This window comes from Mustela putorius, unplaced genomic scaffold, assembly GCF_011764305.1.
Source record: "Mustela putorius furo isolate JIRA1106 unplaced genomic scaffold, ASM1176430v1.1 tig00003834_pilon_pilon_pilon, whole genome shotgun sequence".
Classification (NCBI taxonomy): domain Eukaryota; kingdom Metazoa; phylum Chordata; class Mammalia; order Carnivora; family Mustelidae; genus Mustela; species Mustela putorius.
Genome location: NW_025421987.1, coordinates 98,198,081 through 98,223,699, shown reverse-complemented (window position 1 = coordinate 98,223,699; position 25,619 = coordinate 98,198,081). Strand labels below are relative to the sequence as shown.

At 43.4% G+C, this 25,619-nt stretch overlaps 1 protein-coding gene across 23 annotated transcripts in view; it reads left to right on the top strand.

The window, feature by feature from the left end:
- Window positions 1-25,619, top strand: part of KALRN (kalirin RhoGEF kinase) — a 659,936-nt gene that overhangs the window by 392,840 nt on the left and 241,477 nt on the right. For all 23 annotated transcript variants that reach the window (XM_045088796.1, XM_045088794.1, XM_045088793.1 and 20 more), the window contains exons 19-25: window positions 1,837-1,951; window positions 5,831-5,946; window positions 6,419-6,541; window positions 15,423-15,605; window positions 16,854-16,972; window positions 20,064-20,130; window positions 20,726-20,835. In XM_045088796.1, coding sequence (XP_044944731.1) covers window positions 1,837-1,951; window positions 5,831-5,946; window positions 6,419-6,541; window positions 15,423-15,605; window positions 16,854-16,972; window positions 20,064-20,130; window positions 20,726-20,835 — 833 coding nt within the window. The remainder of the gene's footprint in view (window positions 1-1,836; window positions 1,952-5,830; window positions 5,947-6,418; window positions 6,542-15,422; window positions 15,606-16,853; window positions 16,973-20,063; window positions 20,131-20,725; window positions 20,836-25,619) is intronic.

Below are 25,619 nucleotides of genomic sequence, written 5' to 3'. Positions count from 1 at the left end.
AAAATGACACGTTTCTTTTGAATAATGAAAGAAGAAAATGTTCTGGCCTAACGTTTTCCGTATGTGCCTAAAATCATAGGTGAGAAATTCCCTGTGCCTGTGGGAATTAAATGCCTGATGGATGGACTATTGAGTTCCCCATTTAGGTGTGTTAGTTGATCTATGTTGGATACCTTAGCTTTGGACCACCATCCAGCTGTTAAATTCATGGACCTCACAATAGATGGACCCACCCAAAAATCTTTTACCAGAGCTCCCAGAAACCATGTTGTTAATGCAAAATTTAAAATAATTTTTTACTATCTAATTTAGAGAGTCAGTTGTTAAATGTCAAAGGTATTAAAATTTGACAGTTTCATCTAGATAATATCGGAAACTGTAGATTAAAAATTAGTGGACTAGGGTAAATAGCAGTCCTCCTTATCCATGGGGAATATGTTCCAAGACCCCTAGGGGATGCCTGAACCTGTGAATAGTGTTGAACCCTACATATACCATGCTTTTCCCTACTCATATACACCTATGATAAAGTTTAATTTATAAACAAGGCACAGTAAGAGAGGAACAGCTGATAATAGATAACTGATAGATACGTAGAACAACTATGACAATATACTGTAATAAAAGTCATGTGAATATGGTCTCTCCCTCAAAATATCTCACTGCACTGTACTCACCCCTCTTGTGATGGTATGAGATGATACAATGCCTGCGTGGTAAGGCGAAGTGAGGGGAATAGCATAGGCAGTGTGAGGTAAGGATAGGCTACCACTGACCAGACAATGCATCAGGAGGACGACCTGCTTTGGGACTGCAGTGGATTGTGGGTAACTGACACTGCAGAGAAGAGAACCGGGGATAAGGGGAGGCTTATACTGCCTCTAGACTTGTACAACAGAAAAAATTCTGCTCTGTAAAGAAATTCAGAAATTCTGTGGTCTTGAGAGGAACTAGAAATACTCTGCCCATAGTCCTAGATTCCAGCCCTGATGTGCTTCATGGTTCCTGCCCTTTCTGGACCTGGGTCTCCTCCCTGGGCACAAGGAGTATGTGACCTGTCCTCTCTGCCATCCACACCTAATGGGAGTCATAAAGAGGGTAGCATAGTGACTCTTATTCCTGTGTATAGATCCATATTTCCCAGCAATAAGATATTAGTGTTATTGAGCTGGAGCGAATTTTATGGACAAATAAGTTTTTTAAATGTGGGTGACTTCCATTTAGATATGGAATGTGTGGTTAATAGGCTTGTTTACCAAATTTGCTTTCTTGAGTCTTAATTAAACAAATGCGGGGCACCTGGGTGGCTCAGTGGATTAAAGCCTCTGCCTTCGGCTCGGGTCATGATCCTGGGGTCCTGGGATAGAGTCCCACATCGGGCTCTCTGCTCCGCAGGGAGCCTGCTTCCTCCTCTCTCTCTGCCTGCTTCTCTGCCTAATTGTGATCTCTGTCTGTCAAATAAATAAATAATAAATAATAAATAAATAAATAAAAATTAAACGAATGCAGAAGTGGCTTACCCCAGTGGTCCTTTAAGAGGCATTCTGATGGCAGAGGAAAACCAGCCTGAGACGTTAGTACCTACGGAGAGAGGTAGTCAAGGGATGCCTGATTGCTGATTTTCCTCTGGGATGAAAAGGGGAGAGGCCCAGGGAGTAATTCTTTACACCACAAAAAGGGGAGCTTCCTGCTTTGTAATGGGAGTGTCTGGGAACCAGAAGTGGCCTCCAGGGCTCTGCTCACCCAGAGCTCCAGAAACCTGTCCACCAGTGCCCCTCTCCCAGTGTCTCAGACCCCATGCACCTGCTGGGGTCCTCACACCTTCGTCTCTTTCAGGCCTGTACCCTGGCCCGGCGGAACGCAGAGGTGTTCCTCAAGTACATCCATAGGAACAACGTCAGCATGCCCAGTGCTGCCAGCCACACCCGGGGACCTGAGCAGCAAGTGAAAGGTCAGTGTGGGAGTGTCCAGCCACAGGCTACATCAGCAGCACAGACCAGAGGCTGTGAACCTGGTCCCTGTGCACTCTCATGTTTCCTGCTGCTTCTCCTTAGATAAGAGGACATTTGATGTGGGGCAGGGGGGATGGGCAGTGTTTAAAAGGGCATCAGGACTGGGAATAGAAAGATGAAGATAAAATTTCCCTAGCACTTTTTCATTTATCTTAATCTAGAGCAGCACTTCACAGAATTTTCTGAAGGACCAGACACAGTCCATACCTACCCTGTGCATCTAGTAGGCACTAGGCACGTGGGCTGCTGAGCACTTGACTGATGTAGCTAAGGCAACTGAAAAACTAAATGTTTCCTTCTCTTGACTGTGTCTTAGTTTAAGTTTAAGTAGCCAGCTGTGGCTAACATACTGAGGAGCACAGATGAGGCTTTCTTACAGCCTGGAAACAAGACGCACAGTGAGAATTGTGAAACCAAGTTCTAATCCTGGCTTTGTTACTTACTATGTGAGCTTTTAAAACTTTAAGTTTCTTACTTTAAAACGATGAGCATCTGAACTCTTCTTGCTCATCAAAATGTGGTCCCCAGTCCAGCAGCCCTGGAATCACCTGGGAGTGTGTTAAGAAACAGAACCTCAGGCCCTGCCTAGACCTACTGAAACAGAAGCTGCATTTTGGCAAGGGCTCCTGCCAGTCCCAACCAGATGATTTGTGTGCACGTCAAATTTAGATAAGTACTGGTCCAGCACATCTTTAATATCTCTCTGAATTCTATAGAATCTACAGTTACATGAAAAAATCAGTAACCTTTAATCATTGCTTATTAGATGACCACATTAAGCTTAAATTATTATCGGTAGTATCACTTATGCTGGGCCATGCAGAAATTAGCCTTTGAGCAGGAGAAGAATTTAACAAATGTCATCCCAACACAGCAGAGGGCCCCCAGCCTAGAGACCAAGGCCAGGGAGGGAGCTGAAACTGGCCTGGAGTGAGGGCTGGGGCAGGCCTGGAGTGAGGGCTGCAGAGCTGATCTGCCTAAGGAAGGGCTTCCCTCCCTGCTCAGAGAGCTTAGGAGGCTGCAAGATCAGAGGCCACTGAGAAGAATTAAATTTAGTAATAAAATTCCCTATGGAGAAGAGGCAGGCAGGGTTCCTCTTCCAGAGGTGCTCCCCATTTGAGGTCCAGGAACCCTGTGGCTGGCTGGCCACTGGCATGCTACAATGCTCGTGTCCTGACTTAGCGTTGGGTTGGCGGTGGTGTGGGTGAGACCAACTGCCTTGTGGGCAAGCCCATGCCCCCTGTACCTCAGTGTGCTTCAAGCCTCGGGCTCACAGAAAGAGCAGGGTATGCTGCAGCTTCATCGGGGTGAAGGCAGGTTATTGTCCTTGGGAAATCTTTCCAGAATGGGAGAAATGAAATCTGAAACTCTTTAGGATTTTTGCCTGATCAGGATTGATTCTCTTAACCACCCTGTAAGATTCTGCAGTCAGCAAAGCTCTGATTAGGAGACAGAAAGATTAAAGTAAACACTGCTTCTCACTTGTCTCTGCCCAGATGAGGCTTCCTCCAGCAGGGACCTATAATTTCTCCTGTACCCATTTCTTGTCTACCCGCTACCCGGACCTAAGTCCAGTGCCACTTATTTTAAGTTTTTGGCACAGGCGCAGTTATTACAGCATAAAGCCCAGTGCCATACAACTGTCAGCATTTTTTGTTCAAGTCACTGTGCGTTGGCTGGGGACTAGCTGTCTTGGCCGGTCTCAGCAGTGCGTTTCTGCCAGCCTGGCTGGCTTAGTGCCTCACTACAGGTTGGAGTCTTGTCTGCTCCACATGTATTAATTCCAGGACCTCAGCTGAAGAAGCGATTACCCAGGAAAACTTCTTATAGTGATGAGGGCAAGGTCAAGTGCACAAGCACACTAAATTCCGACTTGTATAAAATCTATTAACAATCCCTTTGCCAGAGCAAGTCACATAGCTGTACCCTGGGGGGGGGGGGAGAGGAAGTAGGATTTATCTCTTTGGGGAGGAATTAAAAAGTTACATAATAAAGGCATGGATATAGCAATTGGTGAATAATTGAGACCTGTAAAAGTTCTCAGCCTAAGGGAAGAGAGACAGAGTCTGTCCTTAGATAATCAAACTTCCAAGAGGATGCACGAAAAGTTCTAAGTACAAGCACTGCAAATTGGTTGTACCCTTTCTTAAAAAAATTTTTTTATTGAAATGCAATTTAGTTAACACACAATATATTACTAGTTTCAGGGATAGACTATAGTAATTCATCAGTTGCTTGTAACACTCAGGACTCATTACATCACATGCCCCCCTTAATGCCCATCACCCAGTGACCCCATCCCCTCACCACACTCCCCTCCAGCAACCCTCAGTTTGTTCCCTTATAGTCAAGAGTCTCTTATGGTTTCTCTCTCTCTCTTTTTATCTTATTTTATTTTTTCCTTCTCTTCCCCTGTGTTCATCTGCTTTGTTTCTTAAATTCTGCATATGAGTGAAATCATATGGTATTTGTCTTTCTCCAACTGACTTAATTTCACTTAGCATAATACCCTCCATCTCCATCCACATTGTTGCAAGTGGCAAGATTCCATAATTTTTGATGGCTGAGTAATATCCCATTGTAGATATCTACCAGATCTTCTTTATCCATGTGGGCTCTTTCCATAGTTCAGCTATTGTAGACATGACTGCTGTAAACACTGGGGTGCAGGTGCCCCTATTTGTAAAGCACAGTAGTCTGTGTTCACAGCCCCTATAACTGGGAGGACCAAGACAGCTAAGGAACCAGGCTCTGAAGTCAAACATTCCTGAATGACCCTGAGCAATGACCTATCCTATCTGAATCTCACTTCCTTCATCTGTAAGTAGAGGTAATAATGGTATGAACATCACAGGGTATTGTGAGAATATGTGCCTGCCACAGAGTGAGTGCTTAATAAGTAGTAATTTTTCATATCATCATTATTATGAATTAGTATATGACAGAGTTAGCAGGAAGCCGGAGGCAGACATAATACAGACTAATGGCGAGTGCTTCCAGCACAGAGCACACTATTAAACACACAGGGAATCTGGGCACATGGCCAGCTGCTGCTGCAGTGACAGGAGGAGGGAGAGACAGAACACGGATGGACACCTGCCGTGGCCCACCATGGGGCTATGTGCCTTGTGCATGTCCTCTCACCTGCCATCATTAGAGGTAACACGAGAATAGCTTGTGATCAGATCCGATTCACAGCAACACAGAAATTTGGACCTAGAGACACAATTCTAGGAAGACACGATTCCAATACGGCCTCCCTACGCTTGTGACTTAAAGGTCATAAAATCAAGGCCGTGCTGTTCAGGTGCCATGTACACAGCCTCCCCTACAGGACAGGACCTGGCTCGTGAGCCGGGTTACCCATGCAGCCACACTGGTCCTAACGCTCTTGTTCCTCTCCCACCGTCTCACAGAACCCAAGAGTGGCTGGGATTCTTATCAAGTCCCCTTGCTGTTCATAGGCTCTAGGTCCAAGTGAGTTAGTTGTTACTTTAAGAGCCGACACTTCCCAAGGTCTCTTACCATCAAGGACAGGCTTAGGTATGAAGAGAATCAAGATCCCTTTTAAGTTCCCCTAGGGTCATGCTCTTTGTCCCTTCACTGATGGAGCCTCATGGCCAGGCTCTTACCTCAGTCCCTCTGATCTTGCTCCCCTCTGGGAAATGCTTTCCTGTCCTCACATTTGGGACCTTGATTAGTCCCCTTGGGAGGCTGGAAAGTCACAGGAGTCTGGAAGCTGGGGTGTGTGGTGCCAGCGGCTGGCTGGTCGGGTTTGGGGCCTTCCCGAGCCAGTGCTCATCTTCTCTACCCTGCAGCCATCTTGAGCGAGCTCTTACAGCGGGAGAACCGTGTCCTGCACTTCTGGACCCTGAAGAAGCGGCGGTTAGACCAGTGCCAGCAATATGTTGTGTTTGAGCGCAGCGCAAAGCAGGTACGTCCATGGTTCTCCCGGCTTCTCCTCTGTTCCAGGGGTGATACAGTCACCAAGATGGCCATAGGGACAGTCCAGAAGAGGGTCATGGCAGCAGGCAGAGTAGATACGGGCAGTGGTGCGGACGAAAGGAAAGAGAACAGACTGTCACTTACTGGTCATTCAGCCTTTACCAAGCACACTGCACCAGGAGCTAGGAGGAGATGCTGGGGTTAGCTGGGCCCTAACTTGTGCACGATGCTGAGCCTGGCCTAGAAGATGAGGGCCAGTGGATGAGACACTCTCCAGTTGGTAGGATGTTCTGAGTCAATGGGAGAGGGTTCAATCATAAAATCAGCTTCCAAGCTACATGCTGACCAAAATGTGCCAGCCTTTCCTGGGTCTGTCACACTGTGCCAAACAGCGTAGCAATGCATGTTTTCCTATGGACAGCTGACTTTTCGGGGACTGGGTGGGTTGTTTCCTCCCACAGGCGCTGGACTGGATCCAAGAAACAGGTGAATATTACCTCTCAACACATACCTCCACGGGAGACACCACAGAAGAGACTCAGGAACTGCTGAAAGAATATGGGGAATTCAGGGTGCCTGCCAAGGTAGGAGGCATTCCGGAGCCCTCCCCACATCCTCCAGCTCTCCCCAGTCTGGCCAGGTTCATGCTGCAGAAGGGAGAGCAGCCTCTCTACCGCGAAGTGCTGACCACAGGGCGGGTAGGGGGGTCTCCTTTGATGCCTGAATGCCCAGAGAATAGCAGCCTCTGGATGGAGCATCGATGTGAGGGAGGCCAGCTCGTGTGCACTGTGCTTACAAATATTCCTCTTCGTGCTCCAGGTCTAGACTCAGCTGTGTTCTTTCGGACCCAGTAAGGCAGAAGGATGTATTCATGTGACATGCGCACTGCCTGTGTGCACCTCTGCACCACATATTCTTGGTGTTGGAATGGTTTGGGAAGTCTGCTTTATAGGCTGATGACTATGGACGTGTTCACAAAGAAGACGAGGGTCTTACTTCCTGAACTGACTACTTCCATCTGGCCTCAGACCTGCAAACGAGCCAAGCTGGGGTCTCTGGGGAGCAAAATGTGCACTGGCACACACAGCGCACATCCTCACACCCCTGTTCACACTGAGGCAGGAAATGCTAGAGTCGGAGGAAATGTGTTTTCACAGCCAAGATTTGATCTGGGGACCCTTGGGTTGAAATGAAAATCTGATCTGTCTCCGTTAGCTCTTTGTAGCATCCGCGGTCCTCACGCTGGGCTCCCTGCCGTGGGGGAGCCTGTCTTGGCATCACTTCCTCACAGGGCAGATGCTCTTCCTGGATTAGAGCTGCTTTTGTGGGGGGTCATGGCGGGGGCGGGGAATGTATTAATGCCCATCCTCCCCAGGGATCACTTTGACACGAAGGCAAATTTCCTCTAGTTTGCTGTGACAAACCTTAGCCTCGTCCATGAATGGATCCTTCAGGAGGGGTTACTCACTTTCTGACTTCTACACTATGAACGTTTGGTAGTGGGAAAACTTCCTCTGCATTCCAGTGCGCTTGGGGGCTTTTCCATTCAGTGTGGAAAGCTGTCAGTTTAGATAAGGGACTCATTTCAATAACAGCAAGAGCAAACAGCACTAGGAAGGTGGCAGATACACGGAACTCTTTTCAAATCCAAATGAAAAGAGCTTTTGAATTACCTATTCTGTGTCTATCTGCCCCTCTGGAACTAACGTCAATAATGAGTCATTAAGAAGCTGGATGTTATCAGATCCACTGGTGTTCCTACCCATATATTGTAGTAGAACTCCCTAGGACCAGAATCTTTGGAACCTAAGTGGAAATGTATTATTTAGTCCATTTACAATTTTTCTTTCCATCTTTCCCCTCTTTGCCATTTGTGTTATAACCACTGTAATTGGGTTCCATGCATGCAGCCTTTCCTTCCTTGCTATCCATCCTGCTCATCATTGCTGTTCATCTTTAAGACACTGGGTGGGTCATTTTACCACCCGGTCCGAGAGCTTCAGTGGCTCACCAGCACCTTCAGGTGAACAGCCTCCACAATGGCACCGTCTTACCTCTCCAGCTTTAGCCTCATTATTCTTTCATGCAAATTTTACGCTCCAGAGGCATGGATGTATTTTCTTACCCTCTGAGAGATACATCCTATATTTTCTTGCTTCTCTACCTCCTCTATACCATTTTTCTGCCTAGAATATCATTTTCTTCCTTCTAGTTTATACTTTCCAAAAAGAGCCCACCTTTCTACTGGAGTGCCTCCCCCTCTGTGATCCTGTGGCCACGAACCACCCTGTTCTCCAGTAATCTGTGTGATGGGGTATCTCCCATGTGAGGCAGCAAGATCCCAAAGGATAAGAGCCACACTTTATTCACTTACGTGACCGAATTGTGCATTGAAGATAGGCTGCAGGTATTGTGAACATGGGCAACAAAGAAGTTTGAGTAGATTTCAATGACTTCCTTCCCCCAATCTATGTTTAATATGATTCTATTACTTTGGCTCTTTCTCTTCCCTCACCCACCTAACTTAAATCTGTAATGGGGTTTCATTTTCCCCTCTGACACATTCCAAGTCTTGGGGCTATTCATTACTAGGATATCTACTGGATAACAAATCCATTTGAAGAGCTTCTGATGAAAGGCAACAGCCTCCTGTTCCACTCCAGCCCCACTTCCCAGAGGCAAGCTTCCTTTAACCAGCCAACTTTGACTGTAATCTTTGTAACCAGTAAAGTGAATTGGAAATGGAAACCAAATTGACCTGAAACCACAGGAAAGTAAATATGGTGGCCTTCAGGACTAAGCAGGCCAATAGAATGTATTGAGTATATTGAATTATTATACTCTGCTCCAAAGAAACACATCAACTCAAAGAAACATGGAACATAAAAATGTTCTTTCTATATAGCAATCCACAAGTATGAGAATAAAAATAAGATTAAGAGAATTCAGGTGGGGTTAAGAGGATAACAAAATTTTTCTTACTGTGGTAGGCTGTAGGAAGTCTGGTTAGAAGAATATATAAGATATTTTCCTGTTGAGGGTTTCACAATTTTTATAAGAGGTCAAGACACATGATGGGAGGAAAGCTTAATCATCTGGACAGCTGGAAGAAATCTATTTCTTTCTTTTTTTTAACACCTTAATTTTATTTTATTTTTTCAGTGTTCCAAGATTCATTGTTTATACACCACACCCAGTGCTCCATGCAATACCTGCCCTCCTTAGTACCCACCACCAGGCTCACCCAACCCCTTACTTCCCTCCCTTCCAAAACCCTCAGTTTGTTTATCAGAGTCCATAGTCTCTCATACTTTGTCTCCCCTCCAATTTACCCCACTTTTCCTTTCCTTCTCCTAGTGTCCTCTGTGTTGTTCCTTATGCTCCACAAGTAAGTGAAGCCATACTCTGCTTGACTTATTTCACTCAGCATGATCTCTCCAGTCCCATCCATGTTGATACAAAAGTTGGGTGATTCCCACTTTCTGATGGCTGAGTAATACTCCATTGTATATATGGGCCATATCTTCTTTACCCATTCATCTGTTGAAGGGCATCTTGGCTCTTTCCACAGTTTAGTGATTGTGGCCATTGCTGCTATGAACATTGGGGTACACATGGCCCTTCTTTTTACTACATCTGTATCTTTGGAGTAAATACCCAATCGTGCAATTGTAGGGTCACAGAGTAGCTCTACTTTTAATTTTTTGAGGAATTTCCACACTGTTTTCCAAAGTGGCTGCACCAACTTGCACAGTTCCCCTTTCTCCACATCCTCTCCAATACCTATTGTTTCTTGTCCTGGTAATTTTGACCATTCTAACTGGTGTAAGGTGGTATCTCAATGTGGTTTTGATTTGATTTCCTTGATGGCTGATGAACATTTTTTCCTGTGTCTGTTAGCCATTTATCTTCTTTAGAGAATGTCTGTTCATGTCTTCTGCCCATTTTTGACATGATTACCAAGCTCAACACCCAAAAAAGCAGATAATCAATTTCTTTCTCATAACAAGACTTTTTTTTTTTTTAGGTTCTTTGGTTTCTTAATTTTATAATCAGTTGGTTTTGGTATATACACAGATTGTGCAGCCATTGCCACTATCTAGTTCCAGAACATATTCATCACTCCCAAAACAAGCCCTATAGCCACTAGCAGCCATTCCCCATTCCTTCCTCTCCTCAGGCCTGGAACCACAAGTCTATTTTCTGTCTTTGTCTATTCTGGAGATTTCATATAAACAGAATCATGGAATAATACAATATGTGGTCTTTTGTGTCTGACTCTTTTCACTTATAATATTGTCAAGGTTCATCCATAGTGTAACATGTATCAGTACTTCATTCCTTTGTATGACTGAATAATATTCTATTATAAGACAGACCACATTTTATTTATCCATTTATTAGTTGATGGACATTTGGGTTGTTATCGTTTTGGGCTACCATGAGCAATGTATTGCTGTGAATATTTGTAGACAAGCCTTTGTGTAAACCTATTTTTTCAGTTCTCTTAGCTATCTACCCAGGCGTGGAATGGTAGAGCCGTATGGTGACTCTTCTTTAACTTTTTGAGGAGCTGCTGACCTTTTTTCTGAAGTGGTTGTGCCATTTTCCATCCCCACCAGTGGCGTGGAAGAGTTCTAACTTCTCCACGTCCTCTCTGATACTAGTTATCATTCATCTTTTTCATAATGCCATCCTGGAGGGTATCGAGTGGTATCTCATCAGGGTTTTTTGATTATCCCAGAAAAACACTTTTTTAAACCGGTCATTTTATCTCTGAAAGTGAAAGAAGCTTTGAGATAAATTGGACTTAATTCTTCTTAACAAGAGAGACTTATGTGATAACAAAAGTGACTGGAGCCTGAACTGAACTAAGTTAGCTAATTCAGGAATTTAGACCATGAGGAAAGGGGACACTGGGCTTGTCAGACAGGTGGTTTGGACTGAGAAAAGGAGAATCTGGACAGTTCACGTAAAAGGTGGACATTGCATTTCTGAGAATCAAGGGGAATATAGCTCACATGCAATAGATGTTTTTGAAAGCTTTAGTTTCTCATATATAACAACAAAGTCTCTGCCTCTGGAATGAATATGAAGATCTATCTCAAGAGCACTATTTACCCACATCAGGGAGCTCAATAACTTCCTATTGACAAAGAATGTGTCAGTAAATACAAGGAATATCAGCAATGAAAGGCAAATTGGAAGATGATAATGAAATTACAAAAATAACATCAAGAAGGCTAAATCTTAAAGACCTGTGAGATGTGCAAAAGACACCAAGAGGCTTTTTATAAACTATATTCAGCATAGGGTTCATTGATTAGGGAAAGATGGTATGATATTAACTGATCAAAGGGAGGAAGGAAGAGAAAGGGGAAATAAAGAAGGAAAATAGAACTACTGACCCCTTCTTTCTTACCTTTGAGTTTTCTAGCAGATTATATAGAATTCAAAATGGAAAGAGGAAAACATACATTTTAGGGGACCCATGAAGCCCAAGATAAGTGAGATGTCCTTTCTAGATTTCCAGGTCCAGATGAATTATGTCCCTTAAAGACTCCCTTTTGTCCACTAGATCACATCCTTCCTTCTGACCCTACCATTCAGAGGCCTCTGCAATTTGACCCCCATTTTATCAGTCTAGATAAGTTACTCTGTTTTGGTGGCAAGATTTGAGTTTCAAACTGGCTTGAGTTATGAAATGGAAAAGATCTTGTATGGCTCTATGTGGAAAAGAAGAGAGAAGCAAGGGCTGGACCTCCCAGGAGTCCAAGAAAATCCAAATGACTCAGCATGATGGGCAGAACAAAAATAGTCTCACCTCTGGGCGTGAAAGCTACACCAAAGGCAGTTCCAGCAACTCCCCACCCCGCCCCTGTCTGGTCATCTCCTGACAGGGAATCAGGAATAGGTGATCACCATTACTGTGATGCAGCCTGCCCTTCCCTTCTCGTGGCCACTGCCTATATTTTCATTTCTGCCCTGCTGCCACCTACCCACTTCCCTATGCAGTTCAAATCCCCAGAAAAAACAATTTTAACTGACCTAGCACATTGCCCCTGCCCCTGTTTAGATGGAGATTTTAGGCCAGGATGCCACAGAAGTCAGTGGCTACATCTTGATGGGCTGCACCAGCAAGACAGGTTTTTACCTCTGATCTCATCAGCTGTGGCCAAGCATGTGGCAGATTGCATGGTGCCCTCATGGTCCCTCCTTTGTAGGAAATCACTTCAGACTACTCCCAGTAGGTGCTGTGGCCATGGTTGGGGTCCTGTATATGGGTAAGAATTTTTCCAGCATAAACCCTCAATTCTTGTTGGTCCCACTTTACTTACCTCCAAACCCAGTATTTACTCACGGATTCACTTAGTCAACATTTATGGGATGCCTTACTATTTTCTAGACTTTGGAGACTCAAATGAATAAGATGGAACCCTTTTAGACATGTACAGTCTGATGGAGACACATAAGTAGCCCATGGTGTGGCACCGTGGGGATGCTGGGAAGGGCATTCCCCACTCAGCTTGTGGAGTGGAGAGGAGAGGAAAGAAGGTCATTGCATAGAAAGCTAGGCCCAGGGATGTCTGGGTGGCCCAGTGGTTTAAAGCCTCTGCCTTTGGCTCAGGTTATGATCCCAGGGTCCTGGTATTGAGCCCCGAGTCGGGCTCTCTGCTTAGCCTGCTTCCTCCTCTTTCTCTCTCTCTCTCTCTGCCTGCCTCTCTGCCTACTTGTGATCTCTGTCTGTCAAATAAATAAATAAAATCTTAAAAAAAAAAAAAAAGAAAGAAAGAAAGAAAGAAAGGCTGAGTAGGAACCACCCGTGACAACGGGAAGAGCATGTGAGGATTGGCATGGCTAGTGTTTAGGGGCCATGAAGAGCACGGCAGCTCTCCAGTAGGTGAGGCCACATAAGGAGGACTTGTCTACACCAGCCCATTTACTGCCTGTTTGCTCCCCCAGGTTCTACACATACCTGGGATACTCTTGACCACAAACCATTCTTCTTGTTGCATCCAAATTATAAGTTCCATGTTTCAGGATATGATTTCTGGTGGTGGAGCTCCCAGGAGGGCTTCTGGCACCAGCTGGTTGTAAAACCCCCATTTCATGCCAAAGTCTCTTTACCGAGAGCAGAGAATACATATTTTCAAGCGTTTTACATAAAGGTTTCTTGATTATGACTGCAAAAAATTTAATCTCTGCTTTCAATAAATAGCAAACGTTATAACTTCTTTTTTTCGGGGGAAAAGGTTAAAAACAAAACAAAAACTCTAACTGCAGTAAGCTAGAAGTCCTTAGGCTACTAGGGATCTTAACCAATTTCCCATGATGTTTTTCTTTGCCTTATGATGGTTAAGGAGATACTACTTCTATCCTCAGACCCTTCACAACAAAGCTCTTCTGGGCCCTTGTCTCCCAGCCTAGGGACAAGCCTGCTGTCCTGAGATAGGGGAGGCTCAAGTGTGTGATTTTCTGGAGAGCTGGAGCCCACATGTCCCTGGCCTTGCTTGCCTTTCCAGACATTTCTCTGGCATTTCTTGAGGGGATCCGTCTCTTGTGGGAGGTCTGTAGATGAGCCTGGAAAGTGAGGGAGGAGGATGGACTAAAGAAAGGCTCTTCTGTCCGTTCTGCTATTGCTCCGGAGATTTTTCTGCCTCAGTTTCCCTCAGTTATCTAGATCTTAGGATGATCCAAAACTTGAATCTCCGGGAAACCTGGGTGGCTCAGTTGATCAAGCATCTGCCTTTGACTCAGGTCGTGATCCCAGGGTCCTGGGATCAAGTCCCACATCAGGCTCCTGCTCAGCGGGGACTCTGCTTCTCCCTCTGCCCCTCCTCTCACCTCTTATGCTTGCACTTGTGCTCTCTCTCCTTCAAATAAATAAATAAAATCTAAAACAAACAAACAAACAAACAAAAAAACCAAACCAACACTTGAATCTCCTCTCCTCCAATCCAAAAGTTAATAATTTTATTTCTCTGAATATCATTCAAATGCTCTTCCCTTTTTCTTAAAATTAATCAAGCTTCCCTGATCTTGGAGTTTCAAAACCCAACCTGAGGATAAAAGATGAGCAAGTGTTTACTTCTCCACACATCTCCTTTGTTTCCGTATCTTTCCCAGCATAAGCCCCTCCTCCCCACAGGACCTTTCCTGCCCATGCCATCCCACCTTCATTTTTTCCTGTTTTAAAATTCCTGCAGTGTTAACTCTACATACTTCTCATGTTGACATTCAATTTCATAATGCCCTGAGTTATTTAACCACTCTGTGTGACAATCTTGTCCCCTCTAGAGATATAGACTGGAGAAAATGAGTATCTTTTTCTCTTCTTTTGTTTACCCCCCAAGCCTGTTCCCACAGCCCTCTGCACAGTGGTGTGGACAGAGTAAGTGTTGAATAAACTCTGGCTAGAAATGGAATTAATCCAATATATATCAGAACTCCACCTTCCTTAGCCCCATAATAGATACTAGCTTCATTAACTCTTCTCTTACTCTCTCTCTCTCTCTCTCTCTCTCTCTAATGGAAACTAAAGACAAGATCCTGGTGGTGAAAGAGACAGACCTTACTCTGAAATCTGCTCATTAGATTTCTTTAGATCCTAGCATGTGCCACCCGAGCTGTTGACAAAGCCTCCTTCAGGCCGGTGCAGTGAAGGGAGAGAACTAGGCTCCGTGGTCCAGAAGCCAATAGGTGCTATTATTCACTTATAGGTGGGATGAACTTGGACGAACCCTAAGCCTCTCTAAGCCTCAGCTTTTTTTATCTGTGGTTTGAGGAGAGCAACACCACCTCCTGCCACCCACATTTTAAAGATGCTTTAAAGGGGGTGCCTGGGTGGCTCAGTGGGTTAAGCCGCTGCCTTCGGCTCAGGTCATGATCTCGGGGTCCTGGGATCGAGTCCCACATCGGGTTCTCTGCTCAGCAGGGAGCCTGCTTCCCTCTCTCTCTCTCTCTGCCTGCCTCTCTGCCTCTCTGTCTACTTGTGATCTCTCTCTGTGAAATAAATAAATAAAATCTTTAAAAAAAAAATAAAGATGCTTTAAGACTCAACTGAGTCTCAGATGTGACACTAACCTATTCTGAGACCTGCTAAAGGACCATATTAATGTATGAGATGCTTACAGTAATCATGATGGCTAACATGTATCGCTTCCTGAGCTCCTAATGAGAGCGCTGTGCCCCAGGCACTGTTCTGAGCATTCTGCATGGCCAACTCATGAAATGCTCACAACAACCCTATGACAGAGGATTATTATGATCCATCCTTGTTTTGTAGGTAAAAGAACGGAGGCACAGAGGACTTAGGTAATTTGTTCAAGACCTCCCAGCTAGGGGCAGAGCTGGGTATAAACCCAGGCAGGCAGGGAGTATCTGTGGCTGCAGTGAAGGAAAGGGGGGTGGGAGTGAAGGGCTGTGAGCATAAATCTAGTAACTTGAGACCATCTTTTGGGACAGCAAACAAAGGAGAAGGTGAAGCTTCTGATTCAACTGGCTGATAGCTTTGTGGAAAAAGGCCACATTCATGCCACAGAGATCAGGAAATGGGTGACCACGGTGGACAAGCATTACAGAGACTTCTCCCTGAGGATGGGAAAGTACCGGTACTCTCTGGAGAAAGCGCTAGGCGTCAACACGGAGGTAGGCATGGGGTTGCCCAGCTGGGACATCCTTCCTTCTCATCTCTCTGGGCACCGCTTCTCTCATTACCATGGAGGAAAGTGGGCTTTCCGGAACAGTCTTTCTGAGCTCTTGACCCCTAGAACGCTTGCCTTGTGTGATTTTTCTAGTCAGGGGATGCATTTTGATGAACCATTGGCCTTCAGCCCCTCATGATTAATGCTAAATAACAAAACTGGCTGGCCGGTGCTGAGGCCCATGGCCACAGAACAGTTTTTCCATGTGTAGAGTTAACTGTTGACTTTGAGGACTAAACCTCTTACCTTGGCTTCATCAGTGCCATCTTCCACCCAATTATGTTAATCAGCAAATGTTGGGGTCCCCAGGATGTATAATAGTGTTCTTTCAGGAGTAAGGGATGCAATTGTGCAAAGGCTATTGGACATTTTCACTGAAAAGAGATACTGTTTGCCAAGAATCAAGGGAAGACTGACTTTTAATCTCTTCTTTGTAATAGAGGTCACTAACCTATGAATTAAGAGCTAAATATAGGCTGGCAGTTTAATCCTAGGATTGCTAATTCTTAAATCTTTAAATAGACTGATGCTCTGAAGCAGAACAGACTAGAGAGTGAACTGGTTAAACCACTAAATTGGGAGAAATAATAACACCTCCCCTAGGCTTTAAACGGTGAGTTTTCTTTTCCTGGAGGTTTCCATTCTGTATAAATACAAAACAGTGTTTGAAATAAGCAGGGATGGGCAAATTTAATAATTGTTCTATCATTTAGCTTTCTCTTTTCAAGGGAAGTTGCTTTTTTAAATAAAAATACTGGCTTTTGTTATTTTCCTTTGACAAATGAAAGTTTTCTTATATCTGTATGTATTTCTGTTTCACATCTACTTTAATGGTTAATAACCAATTTTAGACGTACGTGTGTGTGTGTGTATGTGTGTGTGTACATTTAGATTAATCAGAACTAAAGTCATTGGGGAAATAGGACGCTAATTATCAAATGTGTTTATTTTTTTTCCTTTCCATGGATATTAGCCCTGACCATTTGACCTGAACATTTTATACCTTTCTTAATTGAAAAAAAAATTTTTCATGAAAAAGAGGACTTATAGGTGGACATTTGTGGGATTCTCTGTCTTTTCAACCTGCTCCCTTATATCTTCCTCTCTTTTTGCCTTCTACCACCTCCCCTGACTCTGATGAGTTCCTCCCAAGGCATCTCCAAGGTGACCTCTGCAATCTCTCTCTATATAGGACAATAAGGACCTAGAGCTGGACATCATCCCAGCAAGCCTTTCAGATCGTGAGGTCAAGCTACGGGACGCCAACCACGAAGTCAATGAAGAGAAGCGGAAGTCAGCCCGGAAGAAAGAGTATGTTTTGGGGAGCTTCTACCCACGTAGCAAGCTCCTCATGACTATGCTTGGTTTTCACTGCTACATGTTCCTTTGGACAGCTTTATGTGTCCTCACGACCACCCACAGAGGTTGGAATAGACAGATATGAGGCTTCCACCTGCATTTCACACTAATCAAGAATTATAGAGCATTGGATAGTGGAAACAATGAACCATGTCCACCTTAAAAAACCATTTCGTGATGGCTCTGCTTCCTTTATATTGGTGTTAGAAAGTTACACATACCCAGCGATCTTTGCAAGAGCTTTATGAAGAATATTTTGAAAGATTCCTTTTGGGTAGTGCTGGGGAAAAAAAACAGTATGTCCTAAAATTAAGAAGCCCAATGTAGTTGGTCTTATCAAAATAAAGTAGGACCACAGGTCTTTTGGAGCTGGAGAAACTGAAGCTGTTCTGCAAAGTCCAGAGCTTGTCTTTTACCTGGGGAGTGTATTAGTTTGTTTGGGCTGCTATAACAAAGTATGACAAATTGGATGGCTTAAGTAACAGAAATACAATGCTTCACAGCTCTGGAGACTAGAAGTCTGAGATCAAAGTATTGGCAGGTCTGATCCCTCTGAGGGCTGGGAGGGAAGGATTTGTTCCAGGTCTTTCTCCTTACCTCTAGATGTCTGGCTACAGGTGTTCATGGCATTCTTCCTGAATATATACCTATATCCAGATTTCTCCTTTTTAATGACACCGTCACTTTTTTTTTTCAATTTATTTATTTTCAGAAAAACAGTATTCATTATTTTTTCACCACATGCAGTGTTCCATGCAATCCGTGCCCTCTATAATACCCACCACCTGGTACCCCAACCTCCCACCCCCCCGCCACTTCAAACCCCTCAGATTGTTTTTCAGAGTCCATAGTCTCTCATGATTCACCTCCCCTTCCATTTTACCCCAACTCCCTTCTCCTCTCTAACACCCCTTGTCCTCCATGATATTTGTTATGCTCACTTTAAAATAGGGGCCTACCCTTTTCCAGTATAACCCAATCTTAACTGTTTACATTTGTAATGGACTGTTTCTAAATAAGATTACTTTCTCAGGTACTAGGGTTTGGGACTTTAACATATGAATGGGGGATGGGGTGGCACAATTCAGCCTATAACAGGAAGGGAAATAAAGAGCCTGTACTTGGCCAAATCTTCCTGTTGCACTCTCTCTGGGACACCAAATAGCCAGAGGATGGGAAAGGACAGCTGGAAAAGAAAACAAAATGAGGTGGAGGGCAATGGAGCTGAATTATGAAGAAGACAGATTAAACTTCAGGAAGCAGATGGAGAAAAAGGGACAAGGTAGAGGAATACCAGAAACCTAAGGCAGTGAAACCAAAGACAACTTTTTAAAGCATGTCAGATTATGTCCCTTCTGATTTTCCTTCTTTCCTTATTTACCAAACACCTGCAACATGTAAGAAACTTTGCTTACCTGATCTTATTTAATCCTTGCGACAACCCAGTATTGTCGGCTGTTTTATAAGTAAGGAGTCTAAGGCTTGGAAAGCCAGTCCTACTTCCAGTAAATGACAAAATAATAATTCAGTTTCTATTTGTCTGACTTCAAAGCTCATGCCCTTTCCACTCTTCCAATAGCATAGAATAGTAAGAGAATGGCTAATGAACTCCTGCAAAAGGGAGAGTTTTTTTGAACTACTTTAATATTAATGGTAAGGTCATTGCTAGCACAATGGATTACTTTAAGGAAAATCCTACAAAGACAAATGTCTGGAAAAAGGTGCTGCCCATTTTCATATTTCTTGTGAAATTTCCAACAGGGGACACTTTGGGGCTAATCATTCTCAAAATTTTCATGTGAAGACCAAGACACCTACAAGTAGCGGTTTTCATTATGAGCTACCATGAAAAGCTGACATCACCTAAGATCAATGTATAAATCTATACATTGGCTCAGTTAGGTATTACTACATCACATGTCAGCTAAGAAGCACCATTTATAGAAAAAAATCTGTGAAAGAAAGCAAATGAAGTCGGTATGCGACAATGAAGCCAGGCATCATCAGTGTATTAACCGCCCGGAAACATCATGTTGTTCAGGGGCCCAAGAGGAAGGGAACCCTCTCCTTGCAGGTGCGGAGCTCAAGCTTTCCTTTAGGGGAGACTGAAGAGCAGTCACAACATCCTTAACTTGTGCTCTGCGGTGCAGGTTGTAAGCAAGCCCGCTTCGAAATTGTGTCCAAGCACAGGGGGTAATCTAGGCCAGAGGTCAGCAAACTGTGGCCCACAGGCCAAATCTGACCCCCCTACCTGTTTCGTAGGGCAACATTATTTTTTACATTTTTCAATGGTTGAAAAAATACCAGAAGAAAAATATTTCGCAGCTTGAAAATTAGATGAAATTCTGTTGTGTCCATAAATAAACTCTTGTTGGAACACAACAACACTTACCTAGTTATTTATTTATTTTTACATAGAGTCCATGGCTCCTTTCACATTCCAGAAGCAAAGTGGAGTGGTTGTGATAGAGACTTAAGGGCCCACTAATATTTACTGTCTAGCTCTTTACAAACGAAAGTTTGCTACCCGCCAGCCTCCGTGGCAGTGTCTGGGGCATGGGCACCTGGCTTTTAAACCTGGCTTAGCTGATGGGACTGCAGAGCATTTTGGTAAAAGTCAGCAGTTCTGTTGAACAGAAATCATCATTCCTGGAGCTGTGAGTGGAAGACAGGCAGCTGGGAAATTAATATAAGTGGTAACCGCATGCTTCTGCATGCACGCAAGCACACCCGTGCAACCCAGAGCACACATGTGTCAGCACGGCATCGCACAGCAGTGGAACTGGGTCAGAAAAGGGAGAGGATATGGAACTAGCTGCACACACCCAGGCTGGAGGGATACAGAACAAGGGGTCAAGGTGACAGGGCCTCTGAGGAGAATACTCAGAGGGAGGGAGTTTGGAAGAAAGGATGAGACACAGTGGTGAAGTCGAAACGTGGGTCATTCGGGAATGTCATGAAAGCCAGGGTTGGGGGAGTGAGGTGTGAAGGGAGGGAGGTATTATATCTTGAACCAATGAAAAGCCCATTTGTTTTCTTCTAGATTCATTATGGCTGAATTGCTGCAGACAGAGAAGGCTTATGTAAGGGACTTACACGAGTGCTTGGAGGTAAGTCTTGCAGTCATCAGTGCACAGCTGTATTAGAAAAATGACAGCCATGCCAGTGTCAAGTCCTTGAGAGAAGCTCAATGCTCTTTGTCTTCTTCCAGAGCTTCACAAATAAAAGCCAACAGAGGAAACCTTGCTCCCAGAATCAGTAGTAATTGCCTGGGAGCTTAAAATGCTTTTGAAAAGAAACTTCTCAGACTGGAGCTGGACCCAGCAAAAACTTACAGGAGATTTAAATTCTAAATAAAAACTTTTATTTTTTTTCTAAATAAAAAAAGTCAATGAACTTCAGTTGAGTCTGCAAATCTGTACCTGCTGACCCCCACCCAACACACTCAAACAAACACATTTAATAAGTAAGAGGGATGTGGAGTTTGTGCTTTGGTGAAGCTCGGGATGTGAGTTTTCCCGGCAATGGTTGAAAATAATAGAACATTTGGGTGTTCTTTCTTCCTGTTCTGGGTATCTAACTATCTCACTTTTCACACTCCACATGCAAGCCTGGTCTGAGTCTTACCCCTCCAGTGTGAAGACCTGTTTACTTTGTCTGCATTTTGTAGTTCTTGCCTGTGATGAAGCTGTTGCTGTCTTACAGACCTACCTGTGGGAAATGACGAGCGGCGTGGAGGAGATCCCTGCCGGGATCCTTAATAAAGAACATGTCATCTTTGGCAACATCCAGGAGATCTACGATTTTCATAACAAGTAGGTTGGTGGAGGGTTTCCCCAGAGCATACGTAGGGCCGTGATTGCCCATCATCAGGGCTTTCCAATGAGTAGGTCCAAGCTGATTGGTAAATCCTATCTGGTGAATTGTCTTAAGTCAGTTGCTCAGACTTTTTTCTCACTCAACCCTCTTTCTCCACAATTGTCCAAAGTCACTTGTAGACAGTGACATCGAGTCTTCAGCAGTGTCGGTCCCAGGTCTACTTAGGGACCTAATTGGCCCCACCTTCATATCCAGTCGGGGTGATCACCAAGCTCCGAGGAGATAAAAGTAGCGACTCCTCAGTAAAACCTTAGGAAATTCTGACATGCATCTAAGGCTCATCATTCTTCGCTGTGGGCCTTGGGTTTCAAATTCCATTGTTTTTTGTTTGTTTGTTTCAACCTAAATACTTCCTCCATTCCTTAGCTACTTCATCATCCCCACCCTCAACCAAAAAAAAAAAAAAAAAAGAAAGAAAGTAAATATATAGATAGATAAGCAAAATACCTAATGGAACACATTTCTTGACAGCTTATAGGGGAGAACATCAATCAGCCCTCTGTGTGTTGTTGAGTGAGTCGAACCATAGAGCCCTAAAGCCTCACACTTCATTTGTCTGGCTCCCAATTTAAGGGTCTTTTCTACAGCAAACTACACACGTTCCATTGTTCACAGAGTCAGCCAGAACATTGGTTGGTTAGTTACAGACCCAATTAACGCAAATAACTCAGATTTCAAAATAGGAATCTGAAGGCACAGGATTAAGTGTAAAGTCCTAGATCTCTCTCGGGACCTTGTCTCAGAAAGGGGCCAAGAGGTAGAGCTTCAATGTTGTAGGACACAGTTCAGAGGAAGTCCTGTAGTCAGACTCATTGAGGCATTTACTGAGAGAAAACCGCCAGCCCAAGAGTTCCTGGTGAGACCCTCACCCCCTGTGTAGGGGTGAGGCAAGCCTCTAAAACAGCATTCTCTAATACAGTGTTCTGCTGTAATGGAAATGGCCCACGTTTGGGCTGGTCAATCCAATAGCCACTAGACATGCATGGCCCTTCAACACTTAACATGTGACCTGTGCTTCTGAGAACTGAATATTTAATTTTATTCAATTTAATAAATTTAGATGGCAAGTAGCTATCAGAGTAGACAGCCCAGCTATAGAAAATAAGACCTCAGTGTGGACCTTTGCTGGGAATGACTGGGAGCAAGCAAAAGTTTGGTACAAAATGATCCTGGGCTCTAAAAGGTCTAAATAAGACATGGAGACCCACACTTCTCTCATCGACCCTCTTATGTCCTTAAATGGCATCAGTTTTAAAAAGAACACCAAATGTGCAGCTTCTGTGACATCTTACCCTGTCAGACTGTGAAACCAGTCATTTCTAGGAGGAAAAAACCCTTCCAACTTTCTGGAGTACTTAATAAAAGTTCCCAGTACTACTACTTCTTTTTTTGTTTTGTTTTGTTTTGTTATTAAATCACAAGTTTTAGCATTCTCCATTTGGTTTGTCTGGAAATCTCCAGACATAGAAATATTCTTTCCTCTTGGCTCTTTAATAAGATCCCAGTAAAGCCATTCTTGACCACTAAGCCCCCAGTTCTGTCCTCTGAGTCCTGCTCAGCATTACCCCATCTCCTCCAGAATATCTGCGAAGACATTGGACTGGTAAGCAGTAGGGCAGGGTGCTTTCACTTTTTTGATTTACGGTCTCTGGGATTTAGTCAACAAGTCTCACTTTCCCCATATTCTTATCAAAATGACTAAGTATGGAAGCCTAGGATCACAGCATATACTTCCAGGGAGCCCTGCTTTTGCTAAAGCAATGTAGATGGGAAAAGAATACTCATGTCAAAATGGACCAGTTGTAACAAAGTATCTACCGCTTACTCTTGTTTCATGATACCACGCTAATAAGCCATAGTAAGCAGTTTGTAATTTTTAAAGAGCTGAAAGAGGGGTGCCTGGGTGGCTCAGTGGGTTAAGCCGCTGCCTTCGGCTCGGGTCATGATCTCAGAGTCCTGGGATAGAGCCCCGAATCAGGCTCTCTGCTCAGCAGGGAGCCTGCTTCCTCCTCTCTCTCTGCCTGCCTCTGCCTGCTTGTGATCTCTGTCTGTCAAATAAATAAATAAAATCTTTAAAAATAAAAAAAAAATAAAGAGCTGAAAGAGCTACCAATGGCAAAGTATAGTTCTCAAGCCCTTAAAAAAAAAAAAAAGTCAAGCCACATGGAAGCCTACATTCTGTAGAAGAATAAATGTAATTATCAAGAACACAGCTACCCAGCCAAAGTTACCTATTTATAACGTTATAAAGAAACAAGAAGAAAATAAAAACCAGCCTTTGAACAGCCAAAAGAGATATCACAAAGATAAAGTTCTTATCTTTTCATAGAAGGACCTTTCTATCCTCCCTAACAGCTACCTTACCTCTAGTTAAATTGTTTAACAGTCTTGTTAGATGGTTAGATCATTTCTAAGACCATAGTAACTTAGTAAGTTCATGTCATGAATTTGAGCAAATACTTTGATATTACCAGCATAAAGTAAAAGAAGACAGATAAACTGAAAAAAAAAAAAAAAAAAGAGAGAGAGAGAGAGATAAAAGGCAAAAGAACACCCAAAATCCCAGTGGTCAAAGGCTACTCGGTGTCGATGCAAATGATCCTTTATCCCAATATAGAGGCCAACACAGCCAGTTATATGCTGTATGCTATAATATAGCATAATAACTGAGATTAGCAATAACCTTGAATAATTAGTATACCCTGCATTAAAAGAAAGGAATTCTGCAAAGCATATAGAAAGCCCTCCAGCAAAAAAAAAAAAAAAAAATAGTGTTTTAAATTATTCACAACTTAAAGGAACATCCAAGGAAATAAAGCTGTGTATTAATAATCTATAGGATCTGAAGGCTAAGACTTTCCTGATAGTATGTGCTTTCTCCTTACACCATACAAATTTTGGATTAACTGGAAAAAAGCACAATACCTCTAATATCACTAATAAATAAGAGCCAAAAAGGCAATGAAGGCAGCTTTGAAAATACAGCAAATGTGAACTCCATGAAAGACCCATGTCTTTTAATGCCTAGCTCTGCCCCACAGTGCACTTTAAGTCAGTGTTTGTTGGGTAGATAGATGGATGGATGGACGAATGGACATAGACTAAAAATAGAATGAGTTTGCAGACCTATGGGCTAGTGCCATAATTAGGTCTTCTGTTTGTGAAGGTCTCAAAACAGGAAAAACTCTTAGGTATGATTTTTTTCCCCATCACTGCCAGACCCTTAACAGTTATAACCTTAATAGCAAAATAATATCTGAATGAAGGAGTTTCCTGGGGCTTTCTTATGAGTTTCAGTTTTGTTATATGTGTGTTATTGACACATCGTGTTACATGAGTTGCAGGTGTACAACATGCTGCTTTGATGGGCTTATATAGTACACTATGCTGACCACAGACATAACTACCATCTGTCACCATGCAACACACTTACAATGTCGTTGACTGTGTTTCCTATGCTGTGCCTCTCATGCCTGTGATTTATTCATTCCACAGCTGGGGGCCTGGATCTCCCCCTGCTCTTCACCCATTTTGCCCTTGTCCCTTACCCCTCCTTCTCACAACTATCAGTTTGTTCTCTGTATTTACAGCTCTGATTTTGGTTTTTGTTGTTTATTCATTTGGCTTTTTTTCAGATTCCACAAATGAGTAAAATCATATGGTATTTGTCTTTCTTCATCTGACTTATTTCATTTAGCATAATATCCTCTAGGTCTGTCCATGTTGTTGTAAATGGCACAGTCTCATCCTTTTTATAGCTGTGTAATATTTCTCTCTGTGTGTGTGCATGCGTGTGTGTGTGTGTGTGTGTGATCTTTCTCAAAGACCTCTGTCTGTACAGATAGTAAATGGAGAAATTATCAAGCACCAAAATTTCTATAAAGAAGAGCAATTCAACATGTAAAATTTACTACCTACAAGTGGCGGTTTTAACTGAAGTTGGAAGTTTGAGTGGAATGATACTCAGTTTTTACCCTCTGCTCTTCCCATTTTCATACTATGTCTCCTTTTTATAGAATCAAAAAGATAATGAAACTTAGACACACAAGACCTAAGTCCATTTCTATTGTATTTTACCAAGCATTCTAGGAGCTCCCAGATAAGATAGCATATTCCATAAATAGATCCCCCAAACAGTAGTGGATTTTTTTTTAAATACAGTCTCCCCACTAGAATTAACCTACAACTTGTGATTCAAAAAAAAAAATTATTCTCTTTCAGTTTGTCTTGGTGATCAGATTTTCAGCTTCTGTAAGAACAGCTGTTTAAAATGCTTATCACTTTCAGTTAAATCTGAACTTTACTTTTTGGTTTTCAGTTATTTTTCTGTTATTTGCATGGGAATCCTATCAATGACAAATTTTATAAAATCTCTGCTGTTAGGGCTCTGAGGGTCATCCTCACCACCAAGTACAACTGTCTTCATTTATAGTTAAGAATGTTGAGGGGCACCTGGGTGGCTCAGTGGGCTAAGCCTCTGCCTTCGGCTCAGGTCATGATCCCAGGGTCCTGGGATCAAGCCCCGCATCAGGCTCTCTGCTCAGCTGGGAGCTTGATTCCTCCTCTCTCTCTGCCTGTCTCTCTGCCTACTTGTGATCTCTCTCTGTCAAATAAATAAAATCTTTAAAAAAAAAAAAAAAAAAGAATGTTGAGACCCAGAGAGGAACCAGACTTACCCAGTGGTGGGACACCCTCTCCCCCTTTAAAGATTCGGTGTGGA